At 37.9% G+C, this 24,389-nt stretch overlaps 1 protein-coding gene across 1 annotated transcript in view; it reads right to left on the reverse strand.

The window, feature by feature from the left end:
- Nucleotides 1–501: 501 nt before the first annotated feature.
- Nucleotides 502–24,389, reverse strand: part of F5 (coagulation factor V) — a 75,841-nt gene continuing 51,953 nt past the window's right edge. Inside the window, exons 15-25 of the mRNA XM_010360962.2 lie at nt 17,288–17,524; nt 16,108–16,318; nt 14,413–14,592; nt 12,352–12,468; nt 11,280–11,351; nt 10,243–10,346; nt 9,637–9,792; nt 6,899–7,043; nt 4,794–4,945; nt 1,790–1,972; nt 502–795 (exon numbers count right to left, since the gene is read on the reverse strand). Coding sequence (XP_010359264.2) covers nt 649–795; nt 1,790–1,972; nt 4,794–4,945; nt 6,899–7,043; nt 9,637–9,792; nt 10,243–10,346; nt 11,280–11,351; nt 12,352–12,468; nt 14,413–14,592; nt 16,108–16,318; nt 17,288–17,524 — 1,704 coding nt within the window. The 3' untranslated portion in view covers nt 502–648. The remainder of the gene's footprint in view (nt 796–1,789; nt 1,973–4,793; nt 4,946–6,898; nt 7,044–9,636; nt 9,793–10,242; nt 10,347–11,279; nt 11,352–12,351; nt 12,469–14,412; nt 14,593–16,107; nt 16,319–17,287; nt 17,525–24,389) is intronic.

The following is a 24,389-nucleotide window of genomic DNA, read 5'->3' on the forward strand; positions in this document are numbered from 1 at the left end:
AATATCAATGTGTGCAGTCCCTAGGGAGAACAGGACAGCTTCACAATTTCAATGGGGCTACTGGAAACATGCTTGGCTATTTCTTTCCTCAGGGAAAGTCAGAAAAAAGCATTGTTATATAGGAAAGACAGGATATTTTAAGTACCTATTTCATTTGATAATATTGTTTTTCTCTTCACTGTCAAGAAAAACCATTAAAAAATCATGTCTTTGTTTCCTTTGCTGTTAAATCATAGTTAAAGAAAAATGTAGAAATGAAAGTTATCCAGGTCTATCAATTATTATTTAAAGTAATATCTGTTTTATTAATGTGTATAGGATTTAAAAGAGTTATAATGAAGCATTTTAACCACATAAATGTTACTTCATAGCATTTTTAATAACTAAGAAAGATAAGCCCTTTTCTTGTTGGTTCTTGATATTTTCCTATCTGTATTCAAATTAATGCAGAATTAATAGCCATTATCTTACTTACTGGTAGCAAGGAGACACATTATAAAAGCTTCTTGTATAAAATTTTATTCACTAATAGAAAAAAAGAGAAATAGTGGAAAACTGTTAACATTTAACACAGAGTAAATACATTGCCCATTCTAAATGGTTTGAGGTCTTAAAGAGCCTCTTCCAGGGGTTTTTGAATATTCAGTTCTAGTAAACATCACAGCCAAAGAGTTCCAGGCGAAGTGCAATACTTTGATTCCATGTTTTAGGAATGACACGGATAAACCTGGAAATGATTGGGGGGTTGAAAAAGTTCTTCACATGTCCTTTGGTGTTAGTATTTCCTTCAAAAATCTGAAAGCAAAATAAGAGAAAATCTTTAATGACAGCATAAATGGAAACAAAAATCTTACAGATAAGTTTGGTTTTTTTTTAGATAGGGTCTTATTCTGTTGCCCAGGCTTGAGTCCAGTGGCACAATCATGGCTCACTGCAGCCTTGAACTGCTGGGCTCAAGTAATCCTCTCTCCTCAGCCTTCCAAAGTGTTGGCATTGCAGGCATGAGCCATCACACCCAACCCGGATCATTTTTTTATCCTATTAGCTCAAAATGAGCATATCAAAGAACACATAGAACACTATCACAGAGATGATCCTCCATCAGTTATGAAATCACATGCCAGATAGATTTCATCTCACCAGTGATCTGAGTCAAATTGGGGAAGAATCAGCAAGTCTCACATGGTGCTGTGGAGCAGCTGGAAAACCATTTCTGCCTTCAGCCCCTTTGTATTAGCTGTATGACTGAACAAGTTACTTATTCCCTGATTCTTCATTTCCTCATCGGCAAAGTAAGGATAACAAAATTTCACCTCACAGAAGTCATTGCAAAGATTTAAAAATGTATGTAAAAGTAAGTGCATAGTAAGTGCCAGGAAGTGGTCACCAATAAATGGTTAACTATTGCCAACATTTAAAATTTGACTAGGCATTTTAATTTATTTATCCTTGTTGGCATGTACCTTATATCCTCAACTAAATTGTATAATTTCCCCCCTCCATTGTCATCAAGTTCCCCAAGGTTTACACACACCAGAAATGAAATCACTATTTTTTTTGTGACAATGATATTTATCTTCCTATGGGGGCAACCTGGTGTAGTGAGAAATAAAACAAACCGAAACAGACAGCCAGGAGTTTGTCTGAGAACAGGCACCTGAAGAACTAAGATTCAGAAGACTTAAAGAGGTGGTACATGTCAGTGCATATTTGTCAAATGCAAAATACTGTTATTCTCATCATAGCACAGTCTTCAGATTGCTTTCTCTTTGCCCAGATGCCACTCTACCTTGTCCACCATGGAGGATTTCAGCCTGTATGGTTTCCATTCCACTCCTTGGTCACTGTAGTGGATGGTATAGCTCTTTACATACATTTCAGAGGACAGAGACTTGCAGCCCTGTGTTGTAATTGCTGTTATCTTCTTGATCTTGAGTAGATCAATTTGTAGCCACTGCTTGTTGTTGTTTGCCTATGAAAATGACAAAAGCACATTGATAAGGAAGATGTTAAAACCTTTGCTTCTTTTTTTAGACCAAGATATGCAAAAAAGCACAGAGCTCAAAAGGATTTTGTTCTATCTTATCCCTTAGGATTCACTGTCTCCTAGAAACTTTCCCTCTTTCTTCTTTGTTGCCACAATATGTGTATAAATTTCTATTGAAGTATTTCATACATTGTACTATAATTGTTTCCTTCTTAGTATTCCTTACTGCTTGAGGGTAGAGGCTTATTTAATTTTGTTTCCTGTTACTCACCACAATGTTAAGACACCCAGTTGGTGTTCAATAAATAGTTGTTGAATAAATGAATGAATACATGAGTTTTATTTGGAAAAATTATTAAACTGCTAAGTTATCTGTAAATATTATTTTCCTAAGCAAATTTCTTTAAATACTCTGGTAATATTGCTACAGGGTTATCTGGGAAATAATTGGATAGCATCCTGTCTCTATTTCACCTATTTTGCAAAACCCAACTTCTCTTTCCCCCTGTTATTGTCAAATAGCAGAAACAGTTCAATTTCTTCTGATATTTCAAATAAATGTAATATTTGAGAGACCTGATAAAACAGTAAGTAGAGCTTGATACACAGTACAGTCATTGTCCTGTCTCTGGCCTAACAAAATGCCTAATCACATGGTTGGTGATATGCGTTTGCAGAAAGATCAGAAGGTCTAAACTGAGTTTTAGAGTAATCCGAGATAAATTTTTACCTTCGGGAGATTTGTCATCTACCATAGCCTCATTCAATTATAAAGGAAATAATATTGGTATGTTTCTTCAACATCACCCACACATACTTAGGTGTATGTGTATATATATGTGTATGTGTATATACAAAAATTCACATGCTATATGTATTTTAAAAGCAAATTAACTGAATTAGAATGATTATATGAGAAAACTTGTAAGTCTATAACATCCTCTAGCGACATGTGGGTGATATTTTAGTGTGTCTTCAAATCAAAGTTGTACCAGTGATACAGAGTATTACCAGCTAGAAGTTTTCACAGGCATAAAAGAGGTAGAGACATTTTAGTTATGGAGAGAACAGCATCTGTGTGCATCCCTGCATATGTCCAGCTTTGATTTTCAACCTCTCTAAAGAGACCATATAAAGACATTTCATGTGAGTGGAAGGGGGTTAAGTAAAACACATACTTCTGATCCCGAATTCTAACTTTGAGATAACAGCATTAAAAATTACCATTTTATCTTTGAGGCCTTTGTTATATTACAAAGACTAAGAGCAAATTATAGAGAGTGCAAATTTTTTTAAAAGATTGTAAAATGAAGTATGGGGTGACAAGGTTATACCATGAACAAGTCTAAAGAGTCATCTGAAAAAGAATTGGATAACATCTCTTTAATTATTATTTATATTGCTATGTAAATTATATAAATATAATGTAATATAACACTATTTTTATTATTTTAACTTCTCTGGGTGTTAAAATAATAATTTTGTTGCCCTCTACAAAATTGCAAAATGAGGTATTTGGGCTGCTACAAATGGTGGAAGGCGCATGGCCTGTTTACTGGGAGAATGGGATTCTAGTCCTGATTCTGCTACCAAACTAAGCTAAAATTATTATAGCTTATAATATTTATAGATAAAAATATTATAGCTTATAATTATTATAGATTATAATCTCCTGTGTATTTAGACTCAAAAGGAAAAATCTAGACCAGATGCTTTGCTCCTTGCTATTGTAACATTCTGTTATTCCGTGATTCCAGAATGAGTTTCAAGACACAGATATCAGTTCCCAGGACTGTGTGGAATCCAATCTTTTCTATTTACCCCACCAGCACCACAGTTCTTTTTTCCTTTCTGGTGGCCTAATTTAGGGATAGGTCCTGGAATTCTATAGAAAGTCAGGAAATTGGAGTGTAGGTATCTTACGGGAGGGAGATATGAGGGTAGAAAGTAGGGAATTTGGATTTAGTTGGCTGAAGGGATCATCAAGTTATCCATGCCATTCTGATGTCTCAGGTCATTTAAAGAATTAATAAAAATGAGTCAACTACTAAGAGTTACTCCAAAATTAAATCACCTGAATTACTCAGTGGGCTAATATCAGGGATAGTATAACTCTCTGGAAGGTGTTTGTTTAACTTAGATCACTGATTTTATAACTCTGGTTTTGCAACATTTTACTATGCTTCTAGTTGTCTCAAGAAATATCACAAAGCTCTTAAAATAAGGAGGATGGGGAAGAGAATAAAAAAGTTTAAATGACATTTCATTTAAGAAAATGAAAAAATATTGCTAAATTGTAAAGAAAAAATAAGAGATGATGGTGCAAATATAAATCATTTGTTTATCACTAATGTAAGCTATCTAAATGAGGAGCTGGCAAACTATGATCCATGGGCCAAATTTGGCCCACTGCCTGTTTTTTGTAAACAAAGTTTTATTAGAACACAGTTAGCTCATTCATTTATATGTTGTTTATGGCTACTTTCCTGCTACAATGGCAGAGTTGAGTAGTTACGGCAGAGAATGTATGGCCCACAAAGACTAAAATATTTACTATCTATCCCTTTGCAGCAAAATAAGTTTGCTTATTATTGGTTTAAATCAAGACTAGACCAAAACCCACAGAGATGATAAATGACTTCTCTCTGAGCCAAAGTTATAGTCGAAACTATCAAGTCCACAGATATCCTAGACTCTTGGACCTAGGATTTTAATCTGCAGAAACAGATCCTCATGTTCGTGGTAGTGAGGGCCTTTGCATTCTTCTGGAGTGCTAAAAGAACACCATGCATAGAGTATACTTCACCTTGGCTTGCCAGGCATTCACACGTCCCTGGGCATTCAGACGGGCACGGAAGGGTTCCCAGTAATCTCCCCACCAAGATTTTTTAAACGAAGAAGCTGTGATTTGCTTGTTTTCTATCTTTCCACTTTCCATACCCAGCGGTGTGGAACATCCTATCAAAAGAAAAGTAATGTGATTAATTATACACCAATATTCCCTGCATGGCATTTTGCACTGCAGAGGCGATAACAAATAATATTACTATCAATGAATGACAAAAACAATAATCACAAAAATGAAGATTCATTGAATCCAAGTGCCAAATACTGTTCTTAGGATTTACATGTATTATTTAATACTCATAAATATCTCCATTTTAGTACAGCAAAACACAGTAATTTGTCTAAGGTAATACAGCCAGAAGAATGAGAAACTGAATTGAGCTCAAACAATCTGATACCAAACACCATGTTCTAAACATTTAAACTCACTTCCTCCTTCTGAGAGTCACGGAAACTTTGGTCTTTGCTTTGGGGTGACAATAATCCTAAACTATCTATATATAAAAACACTCTGTTTCTTCTAACAAAAGCTACAAAGAAGATACAATGGACCCTCATTCACTATTTAATATTTTCTGTTTCAATCCTTAGAGGGTAATTCAAGTTATGCACTCTTTGGAATTTTTCCAAGGTGTAATTTGAATATCATAGGCAGCAAGGCAGACCCGTAACTGTAAGAAACATAACTAGTGAGTGAACCTGGCTGACTGCCCATCATCTCTGTGATACCTTGTTCTTGTTGGTAAATCATGCAGAAATTTTCTTGAAGTGATGCCTTACTTACTCCATGAAAAAAAAAAAGAGCCCTAAAAATAATACCCGCTGCTAATAATTACCTAAGTATCAAGAAAATGAATAAGAAGAAAATAATGCTTCTTGTATAAAAAATAGATATTTTAAATAAATTAGCAGAGTTGAACGTCACATTTTAGGGTAGTTTATTAGGATCTGAACAAGTCTATTTATACCATATGGAAAGAAAAAAACACAATGACTTATGGAACTGTTTCAAGGGGTGGTCCTGCTGATACAAGATTTGTGTTTTATTTGGGAGATGTTATAGACTACTGCTATCTGGACATCGGCAAAATACCCTCATCCTTCCAAGGGTATACTGTGCCATTATCTGCTTCAATAAGAAACTGATTCCAGGGTTCAGCTACTTTCTCCAGTGTAAATTATGGCTTCTTCTCTCCACCCAAAGGGAAGTACTGCAACTCCCAACAGGTGTGCCACAGCAGGTTTCTAGTGTGCCGATTTATTTATCCCTCTTCCCACCTCCAGCCCTTGAACAGCCAAGTGGGGCCTGGATCAGTCAAGCCTTAGGATTACTACTTTACTCTTTTACCTCAGAATGCCAGGCAGATATTATTTTCTTTGTGTGGTTTGAAGTAAAAAATATTGGAAAGCACTGCTTGAAGAATCCAAGAAGAACAGTTAAGACTCTTAGACATCCTTGTTACATATAGCAGAATTTTAATATGACTGTTTATGATTACCTGGATTTATTTATATCACAGGTCACATTACAGCCCCTAAGAAATAGCAGCTAACATAGAAAAGACTTGAGTACCTACATAGGGTATTAAAGAAAATATAAAGACGAATCGTGGTTTCAGGAAGTTGGGAAGCCGATTCAGATTTCAAAAACACTCATTGAACACCACATATATGACAGTGATGTTGCCAGATGCTGTCATGACATTGAAGTCTGAGTGACCTGGAGGACTTGAAAGAGTCAGGCCTGGTTTGAATCTCAGGTAGGTCTTATTGAAAATGGGCTGATGGAGATAATTCCAAATTAGAGCCCTTCCTTGGAGAGTTGTGATGTGTCTATATAATCCAGGCACTTTCTTCAGAGAGATGCTGTTGGCCCTCTGATTGGCAGAACCATTCTTGGTCTAGATCACACTGAGAGTTTACCCGAGTAGAACCTCTTTCACAAAGGTTTTCCTAGGAGCCTAAATCACTGAAGAGAACTAAAAATTCTACTCATTCTCCTATACCTCCCAAATCTTGATTCTTTGTGTGGCAGTGAGAAAATAATGCATCTTTGTACCTTACCATTTACCTCACAACCTTGCAACTCCAATCGAAGGGTAGGTCTGTTATAGGCTCGAGTTGGAGAGATCCTGATATATCTAGCCACAATAGGTGGGTCAAACTGATTCTCTTTTATTGTAGAGGCATCTGAATTGCCATTAAAATACTAGAAGAAAAGAAAGTTTAGTTATGTAACAGTGATCTATAAAGTGACTTTATAATAAAATTTTGATCTAATTTCATATTATAATACTACATTTTCATGGGGCCTGAACTAAATCAATTTGGTTATAAAATATACTTGGGGATAATTCCACTTCCAGGAAGATTGTATATATGTACTTTGCCCTATTCTTTCTAGTAAGTACAACTAAAAACTTTGGACGTTATAGCTAAGAGAAACCTAAGAAGGGGAAACATATTTTCAGGAGAAAAGAGCTCAGAAGACAGACTCACTAGGGTTCTCGGAAGGAACAAAATGGTGGTGAGTGTCCTGAATTTTCTTTTTGCCTCATAAATCCCAGACTTAGAGATGAAGAAGCCGGGAACCTGGAAACACCAATGAGTACAGACTGAAAAAGCCCAAATAAAATCTGCTTTCTCTAACCAAAGTACCAGTAAAGGGAAGCCTAGCAAGATATAATAGAAAACTTGTGGATACTGACTTCTCTCCTTTAGTCAAACACCACAGAAAAAGCTGAGGCCCCTCCCTAACCCACAACAGCAAAGACTGAATGGGAAGCCTAGACTTCTATGCTCATGAGGCTAAAGAGGCACCCCAACACTCTTACTGGGGTTGTGTCAGAAAAGGCCACGTGGGGATTTAGGGCTTTCATTTCCAGCCCCTAATAAAGCTCCTGCCCCTAAGTGTCAGTGGAGGCCAAATGGGGAACTCCCCTTCCCACCCAATCACCAAGGAACAATCCCTTCTTAGGTGGCAGTGGAGTAGGGAAACTGGACTTTGATCCCCACTTGGCAGTAACCAGGCTGTGCCCTAGCCCTTTTCCTGACAGAGCAATGTCAGAAAAAGCCAACTTTTTAAAACAGAAGATTGGAGCAGGTATTGGTAATATTGAAAACAGAAAAACAATAGAGAAAAATCAATAAAACAGGGCTGAGAAAAACTGAGAAGTTTTTTTTTGTTTGTTTGTTTGTTTTGTTTTGTTTTTTTGAGACAGAGTCTCACTCTGCCCACCAGGCTAGAGTGCAGTGGCACGATCTTAGCTCACTGCAACCTTTGCCTCCCAGATTCAAGCAATACTTCTGCTTCAGCCTCCCAAGTAGCTGGGATTACAGGTGTGTGCCACCATGCCTAATGTTTTAAAATATTTTTGGTAGAGGGTTTCACCATGTTGGTCAGAATGGTCTTGATCTCTTGACCTCGTGATCTGCCTGCCTCAGCCTCCCAAAGTGCTGGGATTACAGGCGTGAGCCACTGCGCCTGGCCAAGAAGATTTTTTTTAAATGGACAAATCTCTAGCAAGATTCACAAAAAAAAAGAAAGGAGATGCAGTTGACAACATCAGAGATGAAACAGGCAAAATCACTACAAACAAGAAAAAGGATAAGGGAATATACAAGCCACTCTACACACATAAACTTAACAACACAGAGGGAATTGACCAATTAATTGAAATATAGAAAGTATTTCAATTCACCCAATATGACAGATAATTTGAATGGCCCTGTAACTATTTAGAACATAGAATTCATAACTTAAAAACTGCCCAAAAAGAAATCTGCAGGCCCAGATGGTTCCACTGGTGATTCCTACCAAATATTTAAAGAATTAATACCAATTGCAGACATTTTCTCCTAGAATGTAGAAAAGAGCAAGCTTACCAATTTTATGAAGCCAGAATATAGAATAGAAGAGCATGCTTACCAATTTTATGAAGCTAGTATAACTGAGGTATCAAAAGACAATTCAAAAAAAATAAAACTATATACCAATATCCTCTCATGAACATAGATGACAAAATCTTTATGCTATGGACTCAACTGTAATCTGTGTTTTCTCTCATAATACTCATTAGTAAGAACCATAATTTAGGATTTCAATGGCTCTGAGACATATTGTAAATAATTATTAAAAATAGGTAACTAATAAACAGTAAATAATTTTATATAAAATATAAGCAGAAACAGACTCGAGGTTATCAGTATAATAATGGCAGGCAGACTCCTTGCATTCAGGTAGGTTTCTTTGGGGAAAGGAATAGAGACGAGGAGAAGAGTTAGGGCTTCTGGCTGAGCCCCTGGAAGAGCAAGGAGGAGGATGCCATTCCTCAGGAGTGGCCCCCCAAAAAGTCTGAGAATCACACTGCCTCAGAGGCTTACTAGCATTAACACTACAATTTACTTCAGGTACACTGAAATAAAGAACAAAACAATCTGCAATAGTAAAATCAAAAGTCTTGGTAGCCAAGTTTTAGCATGAGCTCCTTGAGGCACAAGACCAGATGTTCTACTCTGCCATAAGCCATTGGCCAGTCTGAGAAATCTGGGTATTTTATTTGATGATAACATTATTTTTTAAAGTTTTGTGGGATTTTGAAGTTTCAGTAACCCTGCTTCTCTCTTTAATTTGTAAGACACAGACCCATCGTATTACTGCTTTTCTCCATATGACCCTTAGAAACTAGCCATTCACATTTCTAATACCCAGAAAGGTATTTTTTAAAATACATAATCATTAGGCATAGTCATAATAATCCTAGACTAAGTCTAGAGATTCAGATAGAAAGATGCACACAAACCATCACATTCCTTGTGCTGTTCCCTTTGAAGATCTGCCAGTTGATCTGGTTGGAACTGTAAGCCACATAGAACTCTGTGGTATAGCAGGACTTCAGGTAGTGTTTGGCACCTTGGGTCTGGATCCCTGTGATTATGACTTCCTTTTGCATGTCCACCTGCAATATAGGAAAGCCAGTAAAAAGAACTGTCCTTGTCAACAAGTCACACACTGCCTAAATTCATTATACAATCAGCTTTCTCCAGAACTAAAGAGCTAGCACATAAGATCTTAGCAAACTGATACAATGACTACATGTAATCCATATTTGTGCACAGAGTACCTAGATTTGAATCCCAACTCAATGACTAATTAGCTATGAGTTACTTTGGGAAGGCAGTTAGTATCTCTGTGCCTTTTGTTTTTTAATCTATAAAACAAGATATTATTAGAACCAACCTCAGAGGGTTGATTTTAAGGACATAAAGTACTTAGAACGGTGCCTCGCACTTAGTACTTGCTATTTCCCCTAACAACATTGCAAGAAAAATAACAAGAAGGAATTACTAAATCACTTTCATTTTTATTATTACAATAGCAGTAAATATTATCAGTCTATTACACAAACCTGGATCCAAGGTTTAGAAGCCAATTCTGCTGCAAGTTTTTCTACACTCCAAGCATTATAAGATCCACCATTGTTTAATCTTGCTAATCTGGGCTCCCAGTAACCTAAACTCAAGGGAAGAAAAATATTTATTCTGAATTTTTTTAAAACTCAGCAATTTCTCAAGTGAGTTTAATCCACTGGAAAACCAGATCCTTGGAGGACCTGTGTTGTAGTCAGAAGTCTAGGCATGGGCCTCAGCTACTAAGCCAGTCCTTGATGATGAAATCTGGGCTTCAGGTCTGTGTTTGGTCAGCTGCTAACCACCACCTATTCCCTTTCTTGCACACAGGTCATGTTTGTTTTTTTTTCTGTTATGTTGATGTTCCTAATGCTGAATGTGCCTGCCTAACAGGAAGACATGGAAGGGGTATATGGGAGCCTGATCATCCTCTTGATGATGACCTCTTGATCTTGGAAAGGGCTTACAGGCACTGTGAGAAAACTTTGGAGGAGTTCCTGCCACATAGTGGAGGTTCAACAAAGTTTTCTGAATAGATGAATGGTTGCCACAGGCAAAGGGCCATATTAATGGGGACTACAATGCTTAGCTGATAAGACCCTGTGAATCTGGCTGAAATACTACATGTGTGGTCAAACCCAGAAAAGGTGACTGAGGAGAGTTTGGAAATGGGCACGTGGTTATAAGAGTAAGCTATCTGATCCTTGCCAAATCCCTGCAGAGAGGCTGGGCTCTTTATGTAGAGAACTCAATGACCCCCACCTATTGGTTTCTCCTGGAAAAGACTCTTTGGGAACATTATATACCAGAAGGGGTGGCAGTGTTAAGAGCACGCTAACAGGCCTTTAGGTCCTGTCACAGCGTTCCTTCCTTTACCATATGTGTACCCCAAATGGAGCTGTGTCACTATATTGTAGTAGAGAAAAGCATAAAGAGAAGAACTGATTCATAGATAGGTTGTCATGTATGGTTTCATAGGCTGCATGCTGCACAATTGTAGGAGGTTCCATTCACAGACCATGGTGCTACAACTTACCCAGAAATTCTGAAGCCTTGATCTGTGAATCAGATATGATACCAGTGCTTAGTCCCATTGGCATCTTACAGTCTATGAAAAACAGGAAAAAATGAATAATTTTTGCTTAGAAAATATGTATAATAAAGTAAAACTCCATGGTTAGGGATTATGTTTCTGACAGGTCAGTAATTAGATATTTTTACCTACCTTGTGTGACCCTGACTTAAATATATCTGATTATAAAATGGTAAATGCACTAACAAGACTGGTGCTTTAATAGATATAGTGGCATCACAGAAGAAAACAACTGAAATCCTGAAATGTAATCATGTTTTAAATTGAGTTTCTTCTGCTTTTATCTTAACTTTGCTATTTTACAACATTAAGTACTATCCATGGCTAGGTGCAGTGCCTCATGCCTGTAATCCTAGCACTCTGGGAGGCCGAGGGGGAGGATTACTTGAGGCCAGGAGTTTGACACCATCTTGGGCAACCTCTTCTCTACAAAAAAATAAAAATACAAAATACAAAAATATGAAAAAAAAAAAGTTCTAGCCCTCATGAGACTATGTTCTCAAAAGTTGACCTCAAAGTTACAAGATTATTTATATCCTGATTAAGGAAGGGATACCAGCCACTGTGCTACCTGGATGTTAGCAGGGTGCTTCATACTCAACAGTGCTTAGTAATGGCTTAAAGAATGGATGAATAGATGGACAGATGAAAACTGTGTTTCCTAAAAGCTGAAATGTCAAGTTTAGTGACTCAGTCGTTGTTAAATTCCTGTGACCTTTTCCCTCCTCAACTCTTGGAACCTGGAGAATTTCTTACATGCACTTGCCCATGGATCACAAATCATGAAGAAGGATGCTTTACGTAGGTTTCCCAATTGAGAGGAATGCTTTTGATCTGACCGCTGTGTTTTCAATGCAATCAGACCATGGACCAGAATAAAAGCAACTATGGCTACAAATTATGCCTTTGTCACATCAGAGTTCTTAGAGTTGAATATTTCCAATCTAAAAGTTGGTAATACTCTACTAATAGGCACTCTCCTGCTAAACCAAATATCACATGGTTCTCGTGATACCTCTGTCCATGATAAGAAATGGCGTTTGCATCCCTGCTCTCTGGTTTTCTCCAACCTCTGTGTTTAGGAGCCACCAGCCAGGTTTTGATGCCTTCATTTCAAGAGTTTTAAATGCACCTAAAATAAAAAGGACAACATTACATTTGCAAAAATTAACAAGTAAATATTGTGGTTGATAGTTCTCTATGAATCCTAAAATTCCTGCTTCACAGGAGACTTTCAAATAGAATTTAACCATTTTTCTTTAGGTAGGACTACAAGTATAACAGATAAAAACAAAACAATAACAACACACACACAGAGATAACTAAAGAAATTTTTAAAATCTCTACCATGCCTCACTAGAAGAAACTTTCACTTATCTAAATATAATGTTACAAGTTAACTCACACACAATACAGCTTCACAGTCCTAAGTATCAAAGTGACCTCGAATGACATCACTGGGCCTCAAAAATATCATACGTGTTTCCTTTCCCTCTCTTCATTTTGCTTTTTTCTCTTTTTTATATAAGAAAATCAAAATAAAATCTTCTTCCTCCATGTTTTCAAATTTTCCATAAAGCTTACATATGTGACTAGAGATTTACATAAATTGTTCAGAAAAAAACACTGAAAGAATGAGATTTCTAAAACCTCTGGCTATCCATTCTAGTATTTAACATTACCCCCTGGCAGTTAATATTTAAATTCTGTTGACTATAATTTATGACTCTTTCCCAGATTGTGGGTGAAAATGAATAGATATGGTTATCTTCCTCAAACCCACTGAAAAAGATCTCCAGTTTTCCTCTCTCCAGTGCAAGTATTTAGGTTTGCAGATTTAGAGACACTAGCCAGTCCTAGCTTCTCAGTCTGTCTCTAGGCTTATATGGGAAGAATGATTGATCTTCTAATACTCAATGAAAAAATGAGAGAATTTGACTGAATCTCTTCTGTCTCTGATTTTAATACGATAGATTCATTATCTATTGATTATTGTATTAATACAATACAATACTCTCTAGATGTATTAGTGAGTTACTGGCATGTGAAAAACCAACAAGAACCCTCTTTTTTTCTCTGCTCTTAATCAAACCAGTCCATTTGGACTTCTGTGCCTGCATCTGAGGCAGATTCACACAACCTCGCTCAAAGTGCTGTCGAGGGACTGCCTTCACTAGATCCTCAGGCAGCGTGTGTTAGGTTGGTGCAAACTATCATTGCGGTTTTTGCCATTACTTTTAATAGAAGGCAAAATAGAAGGAAGACTGCTTGTTAAAAATACAGACTCCTGGGAATTCTGCCCAAAATCTACCTTAAAGTCTCTGAGAACAAAATCCCTCTGCTTTCACATCTGCATTTTAACCGACTTCCTAGGTTTTTATTACATCCACTGAAGTTTGAGAGTTTGGCATCTGGCATCACAGCCCCACCCACACACCTGCTGCATAAGTAGATACACGTACAAACAACTCATTGGCACAAAACATCCCTTCTGTAGAATTGTAGATTGTTTAAATCTACATTTATCTTTATTTTGCACATGAAAAGCTCTAAATACCTTTGTTATTCTTTAACTTTTGTAACTATTTTTAAAAAATATTTTCCCCTTCAAACAGTCTATAAGTCAGTTTAAAAATATGATTCCTTGAGTCACCTGCCCAAAGATATTAGGGTACTAGAGCCTAGAGGAGGAGCAGAACTGAAGAATCTGGAAACCCTCCCAGCAGAGATAGCTGTAGCTGCCTGAGCCCTGTGGGATTCATTTCTTTATCTGCTTGAGACCTCATCTGTATGACACACAGTGGCTTGGGAGAAACTGCATGTTATGTAGCAACTGAGTTGGGTCATACATTTAGCCTGTGTGGTGCTGCAAATAGTTCATAAATTAGGTGACATTTTTGCACTCCGTATATACTTGGGGTCTATGGGTTTGCCTAGGCTCTATGCCAGAACCCTATGTTCTGACCCCTTAGGAAGTATATGCACAAGGAAGAAATAAGAAGGAGTAACAGATGCTATGATTGCCTTTTCCCTGTATTTCTTAGCAGGGACCTCTTTCCATTTCCCAAGTCTTTACCAGGCAGAAGGGCCCAGACCCCTAACTGGTGCTGTTTATTGCCATTTTCCAGCAAGGTCTGGCCATGAAAGTGAACCACGTGAATGTCTTGAGAGCCGCCTATGTTCAGCAGGTGTAACCTCACCCACTCTTGCTCGTACATTCTCAGGCCAGGCAAGCTGTAGATCATCCCATTAATGGCTGAAAGGACAAAGAGTTGAAATCAATTAAAAATCTGTTGACACAGAGAGGGCAACTGGTAAGGAAATACGGGGCAATGCACTCAACACCCATCTTCCTCATGATTCTGCATTCTCAGGCCTACCTAGCCATGGAAAGGGCCCTCTTGTATGTCATATTAGTGAGAGGCTGAAGCAGAACCACTAGTCCTTCTCATATCATTCACACCAGCCTACAGCAGAAGGCAGGGGTATCTCCCTTTCCAAGCAGTGTATCACTCCTTTCCCCAGCTTTTACACTTCTGTGCTTTACCCATGTATCCTTTCCATTAACAGTCTTAATTTTCCTTAATTACAAAAAGATAAACACAAATATAGGCAGACAAAGTAAACTCCAGGGGTTAGAGTCAGCAAGGAGATATGCAGCATGTCACCTTAAGGCCTTCTAAATTCAGAGAAAGTTTCAGGCAAATTGGGAAGTCTAGGAGTTTATAAAATGAGGAGTTTATAGTTGGTGTATCCAGCAACCATAGCAAGTCACGTTTATTCTCTCATTGGTACAATAACTCCTCTGCCCACTTTTCAGATTAGATGTCTTGGGTTCTCAGGCTTTATCTACTCTCCCTGTAGTAAAATATGTGGATTTTTTTAAAAACTTCCTGAGAAACATGATCACCTTAAAAATGTAACACAAAATTTTAAAGATAAAGTTTAGTGTTACCAAACATTTAACTGAAACCAAAGTGAGGGAAGTGCTTTGTTTCCTTCTTCTTAAGTAGAGGAACTGCTGTGAAATTTCAGAAACCAGGTAAGTGAATTTTTGGAGAGGGACGGGTTGAGATCATTTGGGCATCCTTAAAATTATATCAGGCATGAGAACACCTGTCTACATATTCATAACACAAGCTCGTACCTTTCTCCTCTCAGTTTCTGTTCCAGTTACTAGCTTACAGGCCAAATTTCTGAGTGAATTTCCAAGTAGGCACACTTTTCCCAGTGTGACCACCCAAATGCTCTCTTGCCACTATTCTCCCATTACCTGGGTACCTAGTTTCTTCTCTCATTTTGTTCTCATATGCTTTGGGTGCCACCTGGTAGCTGCTGAGAGCTAAAACTGTTAGAATCATTCTTATTTTAGAAAAGACACACAGGTGATCATTTCTTTTATATAAACACTTGTGCCTTTAGAGATCCAGAAACAAGCTTATTAACTTTTTAAATTGCAGAACAATGTTAATTCCTTTTCAATGTGTGTTACCAGCTGAAGCACACTGGCTTTTTGTTGTTGTGGTTTTCTGTTGGTTTGTTTTGCAGTAGCTTCTCTGCACTATCTTTCAGACTTTCTCTTTTTGCCTCACCCACAGTGTTACCTGCCAGATTACATCAGCCCTCTGGAATGTTAAGGAACCAGTTTTAGTTGTAGCTCTGATTGTCTCAGAAGCATCTCATGTCTAATCTTGTGAAGCTCTAAGGGCAGGAATCACTGTGACCCAGTGTGATTTAATTAGGAGATTAGATCAAAGTCAGAGGAAAATACCGTGAAACTCATGGGATTTTTTCACTTCTGAGGATGTGAGTCTCCAAGAACTTCGGGACTTCTTTTCATAGTACCAGCTCTTCTTTTCATCAAAGGTCATAAATAGTAAGACAAATTCTCTCATGTCCACAGGCATGTTGCTGTCCTTATGTAGTATTCCTTTTTGGCAGATTAGGAGGGGACCTATCAAGCCTGAGTGAATATCTTTTTCCTGGAAAAAGAGAGTAAATTGTATTGTCTCTTTCTCAGGAATTTCCTTGCTCTTCTGATAGTCACTTATCATATAAAAAAGGAAACTTTCTGACAGGCTCTGAATTTGAAGATGAAGATTATAAATGAATGGCGTAATAAGCCTGGATATTTATCACCTAATTCTGTTGTATTCATAATTCTCCTTCCTCTGGTTGATCTTTATCCCAGTAACAATGATGATAATAATAAATTGATAATATAAGGGATACTATTTATTGGGAATCTACCAGAATATTAAATGATTTGCCTGCAATCTCTCATTTAATCGTGACAACTATCTTATGTGGTAAATATAAATTCATTCATTGAACAAGTATTTACCAAGTGCTTACCATGCACTATGTACTATTACCTCATTTTTAACTTCTGATACCAGGCTAAGAGAGGTCAAGAAATTTCCTAGGATTATGCATCACGTGACAGGGTAAAAATTTAAATCTGAGTCTGTGCTCTTTCCACTATGCATTAAATGAAGGAGCTGCTTCTCTTTTTAATTGACAAATAAAATTGTATGTATATACTGTGTACAACATTGTTTTGAAGTATATATACATTGCAGAATGATAGAAAAGGGAGTCTTGACTTTGCAGTTTTTTTCCATAAAGAGAGAACAGAACATAGCTCATATTTGTTCAAGAAAATTTCAAATAAATGCCATCTTCTGTAAATGTAGACATTCTAATTCATGGCCAATCATTCAAGTAATCTTCCCTCCTCTCCACTGAATAAATGTTTCTCTCTCTGTCATCTGAAGAGCTGCATGGAGAGTCCCTGGTTATGATAAATGTAGACTGTTAACCACACCCTTATGCATTCCTCATGAAAAGCAAGACAGACATTTGACAAGAAATAACCCCCAGTCTTCCATTTGGTGGACTCAGATTACAAGGTTAGGGGAGTGAGAAAAACTTTCAATGAAAGTACCTACTGGGTTCACAGCTGAGTAGTAGGCCCAAGCCCGACAGGCAGAGCCAGGACTTTCTGGCCCTGATCGGTCAGTGGCATGCCAGACGTAGGTATAACTGCTATTTGGCTGAACAGCATTATCTTCCTTAAACCATTCAGGAGAGTCATCTTCATAAGTCTTTCCCTCTGATGATTTTTCATAGGAAAGTCCATGGGCATGTAGAGAATATGGTCTGGATGCTAAATTTTTAAAACGAACCTAGAAAAAGGAATGATCCACAAATGTACTTAAGCTTAACAAAAATCTAAACCACAAAAATGTCAGCATTATAGGCCAAAGTGGCTGGTTATAAAATCGGAGCTAAGATATAAGGTACAAAATAACTTATGTATATTATTTCATTTAATTTTCACAACCATCCTGTGAGATATGGCCCAAGTAGTTTTCTCCAGAAATACCAAAAGATACGTGTTCTTAGGCTCAAGGCCAAAGTACTGACATTATCTACTGATGAAATGAGAGTGATAGGTAGTGAAGATATGAAGATGAAAGAGGCTTGATTCTTGTTCATAAGAAGCTTTTAAGCTTCTGATGAAAACGACATGCACATGGGCATCCACACTACAAATCTGGAGACAACAGGTGCTGTATACAAAGTCTAAGTGGGTTCAGATGACGATGCCCCAGAGGAACGATTTGGTTGAATATTTAGGAGAAGTTGGAAGAATTAAGGTAAGTTTATTGGCGGAAATGGAATTGGCCATCGTAGAATGAACAGGAGCTAAAAAGACATTACCAGGAAGAAGTTGAATCCCTGAATAGACCAATAGCAGGCTCTGAAATTGAGGCAACAATCAATAGCCTACCCACCAAAAAAAGTCCAGGACCAGATGGATTCACAGCTGAATTCTACCAGAGGTACAAGGAGGAGCTGGTACCATTCCTTCTGAAACTATTCCAATCAATAGAAAAAGAGGGAATCCTCCCTAACTCATTTTATGAGGCCAACATCATCCTGGTACCAAAGCCTGGCAGAGACACAACAAAAACAGAGAATTTTAGACCAATATCCCTGATGAACATCGATGCAAAAATTCTCAATAAAATACTGGCAAACCGGATTCAGCAGCACATCAAAAAGCTTATCCACCATGATCAAGTGGGCTTCATCCCTGGGATGCAAGGCTGGTTCAACATTCGCAAATCAATAAACGTAATCCAGCATATAAACAGAACCAAAGACAAGAACCACATGATTGTCTCAATAGATGCAGAAAAGGCTTTTGACAAAATTCAACAGCCCTTCATGCTAAAAACGCTCAATAAATTCGGTATTGATGGAACGTATCTCAAAATAATAAGAGCCATTTATGACAAACCCACAGCTAATATCATACTGAATGGGCAAAAACTGGAAAAATTCCCTTTGAAAACTGGCACAAGACAGGGATGCCCTCTCTCACCACTCCTATTCAACATAGTGTTGGAAGTTCTGGCTAGGGCAATCAGGCAAGAGAAAGAAATCAAGGGTATCCAGTTAGGAAAAGAAGAAGTCAAATTGTCCCTGTTTGCAGATGACATGATTGTATATTTAGAAAACCCCATCGTCTCAGCCCAAAATCTCCTTAAGCTGATAAGCAACTTCAGCAAAGTCTCAGGATACAAAATTAATGTGCAAAAATCACAAGCATTCTTATACACCAGTAACAGACAAGCAGAGAGCCAAATCAGGAATGAACTTCCATTCACAATTGCTTCAAAGAGAATAAAATACCTAGGAATCCAGCTTACAAGGGATGTAAAGGACCTCTTCAAGGAGAACTACAAACCACTGCTCAGTGAAATCAAAGAGGACACAAACAAATGGAAGAACATACCATGCTCATGGATAGGAAGAATCAATATCGTGAAAATGGCCATACTCCCCAAGGTTATTTATAGATTCAATGCCATCCCCATCAAGCTACCAATGAGTTTCTTCACAGAATTGGAAAAAACTGCTTTAAAGTTCATATGGAACCAAAAAAGAGCCCGCATTGCCAAGACAATCCTAAGTCAAAAGGACAAAGCTGGAGGCGTCACGCTACCTGACTTCAAACTATACTACAAGGCTACAGTAACCAAAACAGCATGGTACTGGTACCAAAACAGAGATATAGACCAATGGAACAGAACAGAGTCCTCAGGAATAATACCGCACATCTACAGCCATCTGATCTTTGACAAACCTGAAAGAAACAAGAAATGGGGAAAGGATTCCCTATTTAATAAATGGTGCTGGGAAAATTGGCTAGCCATAAGTAGAAAGCTGAAACTGGATCCTTTCCTTACCCCTTATACGAAGATTAATTCAAGATGGATTAGAGACTTAAATGTTAGACCTAATACCATAAAAACCCTAGAAGAAAATCTAGGTAGTACCATTCAGGACATAGGCATGGGCAAGGACTTCATGTCTAAAACACCAAAAGCAACGGCAACAAAAGCCAAAATTGACAAATGGGATCTAATTAAACTAAAGAGCTTTTGCACAGCAAAAGAAACTACCATCAGAGTGAACAGGCAACCTACAGAATGGGAGAAAATTTTTGCAACCTACTCATCTGACAAAGGGCTAATATCCAGAATCTACAAAGAACTCAAACAAATATACGAGAAAAAAACAAACAACCCCATCAAAAAGTGGGGAAAGGATATGAACAGACATTTCTCAAAAGAAGATATTCATACAGCCAACAGACACATGAAAAAATGCTCATCATCACTCGCCATCAGAGAAATGCAAATCAAAACCACAATGAGATACCATCTCACACCAGTTAGAATGGCAATCATTAAGAAGTCAGGAAACAACAGGTGTTGGAGAGGATGTGGAGAAATAGGAACACTTTTACACTGTTGGTGGGATTGTAAACTAGTTCAACCATTATGGAAAACAGTATGGCAATTCCTCAAGGATCTAGAACTAGATGTACCATATGACCCAACCATCCCACTACTGGGTATATACCCAAAGGATTATAAATTATTCTACTTCAAAGACACATGCACACGTATGTTTATTGCGGCACTATTCACAATAACAAAGACTTGGAATCAACCCAAATGTCCATCTGTGACAGACTGGATTAAGAAAATGTGGCACATATACACCATGGAATACTATGCAGCCATAAAAAAGGATGAGTTGGCGTCCTTTGTAGGGCCATGGATGCAGCTGGAAACCATCATTCTTAGCAAACTATCACAAGAACAGAAAACCAAACACCGCATGTTCTCACTCATAGGTGGGAACTGAACAATGAGATCACTTGGACTCGGGAAGGGGAACATCACGCACTGGGGCCTATCATGGGGAGGGGGGAGGGGGGAGGAGGGAGGGATTGCATTGGGGAGTTATACATGATATAAATGATGAATTGATGGTTGCTGATGAGTTGATGGGTGCAGCACACCAACATGGCATAAGTATACATATGTAACAAACCTGCACGTTATGCACATGTACCCTAGAACTTAAAGTATAATAATAAAAAAAAAAAAAAAAAAAAAAAAAAAAAAAAAAAAAAAGACATTTCAGACTCTCGGAAGGGCAGAAGGATGCCTGTGAGCAGGAGAGTAAAGGAAGAGTTTGGGGGAAGAGCAAGGAAGGATCTGGATGGAGCTGGGCTGTGAAATGCACAGGGACAGGTGGAACCTGGTGAGAAATGAGGCTGGAAAAGGACCAGGTTGGGGCCAGATGGTAAAGGACTTAAATGCCATATGGGAAGTCTTCACACCCCAGCAGTCAGACTTGTGAAGCTCCTCCCGGCCCTTCTATAACTTCTATTGATTAAAGACCCCCTAATTGTCTGTTCCTTATTTTATTCTACAAAGCCAGCATCACCCTAATAACAAAACCCAGCAAAGACACAATGAATCATGAAAACTACCGGCCAATATCTCTGATGTACATAGACACAAAAATCTTCAACAAAATACTGGCAAACCAAATCCAGCAGCAAATTAAAAATTAATTCATCACAATCACATAGGCTTCATTCCTAGGATGCAAAGTGGCTCAGTGTATGCAAATCAATAAATGTGATTCACCACATAAACCTAATTAAAAACAAAAACAGTATCATCATCTCAATAAACATGGAAAAAGCTTTTGATAAAACCTAACATCCCTTCATGATAAAAATCCTCAACAAACTAGGCATTGAAGGAACATACTTCAAAATAATAGGAGCCATCTGTGACAAACCCACAGTCAATATCATACTGAATGAGCAAAAGCTGAAAGCCTTCCCTATGAGAATTGGAACAAGACATGGATGCCCACTCTCATCACTCATATTCAACACAGTACTGGAAATTCTAGTCACAGCAATCAAGCAAGAGAAAGAAATAAAAGGCAACGAAAGAAGAAAAGAAGTTAAACTATCTCTCTTCATTGGCAATATGATTCTGTACCTAGAAAACCCTAAAGACTCCACAAAAAGCCTCCAGGAACTTATACTTCACTGATGACTTCAGTAAAGTTTCAGGATGCAAGATTAATGTACAAAATCAATTATACAAAATACAATGTACAAAGTAGCATTTCTATACATCAGTAATGTTCAAACTGAGAGCAAAATCAAGAACACAATCCCATTAGAAATAGAAACACACACACACACACACAAAATACCTAGGAAAACATCTAACCAAAGTGGTGAAAGATCTCTGTAAGGAGAATTACAAAACACTGACGAAAGAAATCATAGGTAACACAAACAAATGGAAAAACATTCTATGCTCATGTATTGAATCAGTATTGTTAAAATAGCCATTGTGCCCCAAGTAATCTACAGATTCAACACTATTTTTTAAAGAACTACTGGAATCATTTTCCTCAGGATTAGACAAAGCTATTCTAAAATTCATATGGAGTCAAAAAAGAGCCTGAATAGCCAAAGCAATCCTACGCTAAAGGAACAAATCTGGAGGTATCACAGTACCTGACTTGAAACTATACTATAAAGCTGCAATAACCAAAATAGCATGGTACTGATACAAAAACAGATACATAGGCCAATGGAACAGAATAAAGAACCCAGAAATAAAGCCACACACTTACAACCACCTGAACTTTGACAAAGTCAACAACAACAACAACAAAAAAAAAAAAAAAAAAAAGGGGAAAAGAACTCGTATTTAATAAATGGTGCTGGAATAGCTGGCTACCCATATGTGAAAGAATGAAACTGGACCCCAATGAATCCAATGAAACTGGATTCATCATATACAAAAATTAACTCAAGATGGATTACAGATGTACCCTAGGACATAAAGTATAATTTTTAAAAAAAGATGGATTAAAGATTTAAATGTAAGACCTCAAACTTTAAGAATCCTAGAAGAAAACCTAGGAAACACCATTCTGGATATCAGCCTTGGGAAAGAATTTATGACTAATTCCTCAAAAGCATTTCAACAAAAGCAAAAATTGACAAACTGAAGAGCTTTTTCTCAGCAAGAGAAGCTGCCTACAAAGTGAACAGACACAGAATAGAAAAAATATTCACAAAGTATGTATCTGACAACTGTCTAATATCCAGAAACTGTAAGATAGTTAAACAATTGAACAAGCGAAATACAAATAACCCCATTAAAAAGTGGGCAAAAGACATGAATAGATACTTCTCAAACGAAGACATACGAATAGCCAACAAACATGAAAAAAATGCTCAACATCACTGATCATCAGAGAAATGCAAATCAATACCACAGTGAAATGCCATCTCACACCAGTCAGAATGGCTATTAGTAAAATCCAAAAAATAGATGCTGGTGAGGCTGTGAAGAAAAGGAAATGCTTATACACTGCTGCTTAGAATGTAAGTTAGCCACTGTGGAAAGACGTTTGGGGATTTCTCAAAGAACTTAAAACAGAACTACTATTTCAAGTGAGGAGACCACTCCTCATATTGTCTTATGCCCAATTTCTGCCTCCAAAGAAAGAAGAAGTAAAAACTAAAAGGCAGAAATGAAATCTACAAGCAGACAGCCCGGTGCCACACCGTGGGCCTGGTAGTTAAAGATCGACCCCTGACCGAATTGGTTATGTTATCTATAGATTACAGACATTGTACAGAAAAGCACTGTGAAAATCCCTGTCCTGTCCTGTTCTGTTCTAATTACTGGTGCATGCAGCCCCCAGTCACATACCCCTGCTTGCTCAATGGATCATGACCCTCTCACACGGACCCTCTTAGAGTTGTGAGCCCTTAAAAGGGACAGGAATTGCTCACTTGGGGAGCTCGGTTGTTGTAGACATGAGTCTTGCCAAAGCTCCTGGCTGAATAAAGCCCTTCCTTCTTTAACTCGGTGTCTGAGGGGTTTCATCTGAGGCCTGTCCTGCTACAATTTGACCTAGCAATTCTATTACTGAGTATATAGCCAAAAAAGAAAATAAATTGTTCAGCTGGGCACAGTGGCTCATGCCTGTAATCCCAGCACTTTGGGAAGCTGAGGCAGGCAGATTGCCTGAGGTCAGGAGTTTGAGACCAGCCTGGCCAATATGGTAAAACCCTGTCTCTACTAAAAATACAAAAATTAGCTGGGCATGCTGGTGGACACCTGTAATCCCAGCTACTCAGGAGGCTGAGGCAGGAGAATTGCTTGAACCTGGGAGGCAGATGTTGCAGTGAGTTGAGATCATACCTCTGTACTCCAGCCTGGGCGACAGAGTGAGACTCCATCTCGAAAAAAAAAAAAAAAAAGAAAAAGAAAATACATTGTTCTACCAAAAAGACATATGTACTAGGATGTTCATCACAGCATTATTCACAGTAGCAAAGACATGGAATCAACCTAGGTGCCCATCAGTGGTGGACTAGATAAAGAAAATGTGGTATATATGCACCATGGAATACTAGGCAGCCATAAAAAAGACTGCAATCATGTCCTTTATAACAACATGGATGCCAGCTGGAGGCTGTTATGCTAAGTGAATTAATATAGAAATAGAAAACCAAATACCACATGTTCTCACTTATAAGTGGGAGCTAAACATTGGGTACTCATGAACATAAAGATGGCAATAAACACTGGGGACTACTAGAGCGGGGTGGGAGGAGGGAGATGAGCAAGG

The sequence above is a fragment of the Rhinopithecus roxellana genome, chromosome 8 (assembly GCF_007565055.1).
Source record: "Rhinopithecus roxellana isolate Shanxi Qingling chromosome 8, ASM756505v1, whole genome shotgun sequence".
Taxonomy (NCBI): Eukaryota; Metazoa; Chordata; class Mammalia; order Primates; family Cercopithecidae; genus Rhinopithecus; species Rhinopithecus roxellana.